The sequence below is a fragment of the Bactrocera tryoni genome, unplaced genomic scaffold, assembly GCF_016617805.1.
Source record: "Bactrocera tryoni isolate S06 unplaced genomic scaffold, CSIRO_BtryS06_freeze2 scaffold_11, whole genome shotgun sequence".
Taxonomy (NCBI): Eukaryota; Metazoa; Arthropoda; class Insecta; order Diptera; family Tephritidae; genus Bactrocera; species Bactrocera tryoni.
Window position 1 is genome coordinate 22,186,226 of NW_024395824.1, and position 3,856 is coordinate 22,190,081.

General features: G+C 32.1%; 1 protein-coding gene across 1 annotated transcript; it reads right to left on the minus strand.

Annotated features, from left to right (window-relative positions):
- Nucleotides 1–410: 410 nt before the first annotated feature.
- On the minus strand, nt 411–1,313 carry LOC120779872. Its single transcript, XM_040112225.1, has 3 exons — nt 1,265–1,313; nt 767–1,202; nt 411–701 (listed from the first exon to the last, which is right to left on the minus strand). Exons 2-3 carry the CDS (start codon nt 1,034–1,036, stop codon nt 411–413), a joined length of 561 nt encoding a protein of 186 aa, XP_039968159.1. The 5' UTR covers nt 1,037–1,202; nt 1,265–1,313.
- Between the last annotated feature and the right edge of the window lie 2,543 nt (nt 1,314–3,856).

Here is a 3,856-nt window from a genome sequence, read left to right on the forward strand (position 1 = left end):
AAGAAGGGTCGAAAATACTTGGTACAAATGGTAATAAATTTCCACTTATCTTGGCTGGCGATTTTAACATTAACTTCGCTGATAAAAAATCAGAGCGGTTGACAACTTTTTTATCAAAAACATTGAATTTGAAAATGAATAATGATCCACAAGAGTTCAGAACAAAATACAGTGGACTCGCGATAATATGAACTAATTAAAAACCGGACTGTTAATTTTTGCGATATTGTTCATATTTACGAAAGGTGCAAAAACGAAAAAATGTAGTATTAAATTATTTTTTTTTTTATTTTAAACTTCAAAATAAACTTGTTTTATTAAACAACAAGTAAAACAATGTTGCATGTAAACAAAACAGTTTAGATATAATTTCATATTATACATATTTTAATTTTATAAAAAATTGAAGCTCATTTTGGAAAAAAATCGGTAATCTTCTTTTGCTGTTTCTTTTGTTCAACCACCTTAAAAATTGCTTTTTCCCTTAAGTTATTTAATACATTTAATTCCCTTTGTTCAACCATTTCACTTTCAGGCCATTCCAAAGCATTATTAAATATGTCAATAGCTTCTCTTGCTGTAATCGTCTTTTGCGACTCTACAGTATAGTCGTCTTCGTCGGATATTTCTTGTATTTCATTTTCATTGAATTCAATAGCATCCTCGTTCCATTCTCTAACGCCGCAAGCAGAGATTCCAATCTGCAGTGAATATAAATATGTAGTAAATACAACTTTTTTGAGTTTACGTTTCTGATAAAACAAACCTCAGGTCTCAAGTTTTGTAAAAAATTGGCTGCGCTCTGCTCCAAGTATCCCACATTCATATTCAAGTTCCTTCGAAGGATATTCAAAGGAATTTCATCTTCAGGATCTTCTTGATTTTCAAGCATACTCAAAACATTGTTCCAGCATTTTGATAGCACAGCCTCATCCTCTTTATTCCATGCAGATTCAAGGGTAATAATAGCGTCCTTAAGTGAAAGCCAAAGCCAAAAGACTGTTTCTGTAATAAAGTTTTGTAATCCTGATTGCATTTTGGTCCATGGGTTGTATAAGGGGGGTGACGTTGGGTGGCATAAACATTGCTAAAATAGAGCCGTCTTCACTTTTAAGTTCATTCTCAGGTGAATGCGATGGAGCGTTATCAATTAAAAGGACAGCCTTAACTCGTAGACCTTTTTTTGTGAAAAATTTCGTTACCTACATAAGTTGTAACACACATACATAAGTTGTAAACTACTGAAATACGAGTTAAAACTTACCTCAGGTATGAATGAACGATGGAACCAATCTTTGAAGATAGCGGCAGTCATCCAAGCGGACTTTGAATGTCGATAATGAACGCATGTTATTCTTTGCTTTTCCATCTTTGCTCCTGGGGCTGTTTTTTCTAATGATGATACATACGTCTTTGTGGTAAAAGTTTCCAAAATAAACCGGATTCGTCGGCGTTGTAAACTTGCTCCCGGGTTAAACCAAGCTCTTCCATTTTCGTCTTTAGAGCTTTTTTGAATGGATCGACCAACTGGGGCTGTGAAGATAGTTTTTTCCCAGAAACTTGGAGCAACCGAACGCCATATCTCTCTTTGATTTTGGAGCCAGCCATCACTGGCATTGAAATCAAGGCAATTTTCTTTAATTGTACAATGAAGCACCTTCGCCTTTTCTTTTTACATCAATCCGCTCACCGGGAGTTTTTTGTCCCTCATATGCAACGATTTTTCCAATTTTGGATACTCTGATGGACGCATAGTTTTCCTTTTTCCAGGACCCATAAATGTTTTGTTAACACATTTAAGGATAGCATTTTTATTTTTCTTTATTCCACATACTGTAGACTTTGCCACTCCATATTTAGTTGCTAAATTTGTAACACTTGCACCTTTTCGTAAGTATTCCAAAATATCGGATTTGTCTCTTAAAGTATGACGTATGCTTTTTTGTGTGCATGTTTCAAAATTATTTACATTTGATTATTTCTTAAGAAAATAAAGAGGCTCTTATGCTTGCGTGCAATCACCAACCAAAAACACTTAAAAATTCTTACAGACGACTGACGTAGACAAAATCAAACCCTGTAATGAGCACATGTAAGCATTTTCGAGCGATGGGTAAATACATATGTATGTATGTACATGCACATTGAATGCGAATAGCTAGGGAATTCCCCATATTACAAAGCGCTTTAAATTCGTTATTGACAACAATATTGTTCATATTTTAGAGCTTTTGTCCAAAGTTCATATTTTAGAGTAGTCAATGGTAGCCAAAAAGTGTTCATATTTTGGGGGGTTCATAATTTAGGGTGTTCATATTATCGCGAGTCCACTGTATGGGACCACCATTGACGCGGTATTTTCTAGGTATTTAGAGGATATTAAGTCGCAAACTTATGTTTCTTATTTCAGTTATCATAAACCTATAGTTTCAATGATAAATATTCCTGAATAACCAACAGCTACTATAAGATAATAAAACACACATGTATTGTAAAATAATAAAAATATTTTAAACAATATTAACTTTTTATATATTTAATAATAGAAAAATTTGTTTTCTTATCGGTCACCACGCTCAAAAAGTGTAACTTGAATGAATACAAAAGAAAAAGAAATACTGCATGAATAAAATAAATAAATAATTATAATTGCATAAGTTGATATAAATTGCTATGCAATAGCTTTACCCCGGCAGTCCCCGAGTGTCACACGTCTTTTTTTAATTTTATTTCTATTTAATTTTATTTTTTAATTTTTAAATAAATTAATATTTCAAATATTATTTATATTTATTTCGACAATTACAAAGAGAAGATGTACCAAATGCACTCCATTTCTTCAAAGAAAATTGATAACCTTCATGAAATATGCATATTCGTTATCATTTCCATTAATACCAATAGAATTTGTATGGCATATACAATGAACATATGTATATTATTTCGTTGGCACATTTGTCTGCATGTTTACGAAAGCAAATACAAGCCACATACATACATATGTACATACATACATTCATAATAACAAGTGTCGCACGCATCTTTCGCATGGCCGAAACTCACGCTTTGGCAGAGTCAATGCAGAGAACGTAAAATAATAGAGAAGGTCCAACAACGGACAAGCTAACAAAATGCGATAAGCGTGCTTCACTGTTATAAAGAATACTATTTCCAAAGAATTTTAATACGAATATTTATTAATTGAATTTTCCAAAGAATTGTTTGCCCAAGTGCATTTTCGCTAACGAAAATGCAATAGTTAACAAAATGTACCATTAATTCCGAAGAATTTTAATAATTTGTATTTATTGTTCATTCAAGTGCATTTCCGCTAACGAAAATGCAACAGTTAACAAAATGTACAATAACTTTATTATTATTAATTGCATTACTTTGCAAAATGCACAAGACACATTTCCTGAGAATTGTTATGCAAACATTTATTTTTAAGTTGTTGCAAGAAAGCAAAATATTAGTATTTAAGAAAGCACGAAATAAAACGGAAGGCTGATTATCGATTAAGCCTCCAACCCGGTTGTTTTATTTTTTTCGTTGTTCATCACTTCGGTGAAAAAAGGCTTCACCACAGCTAGCTAAGAATGAGAAGCTTTAACAGTGGCGCATGAATAGAGCTGAGCATTCAATGAAAATTATGCTCTGAAATATATGTACATACATTGTTATTACAGACGTGTGTTGGTCTTTAGGATATAATTTTATACGTTTACATGCAATCATATTATTTGATATGATTATCATTTTGCGTATTTCTATCAATATATGCATAATTTATAACATTCTAATTAAATCATGCTATTTTCAAAACAATATTTGTAGTTAATGTGCAAATAAGAGT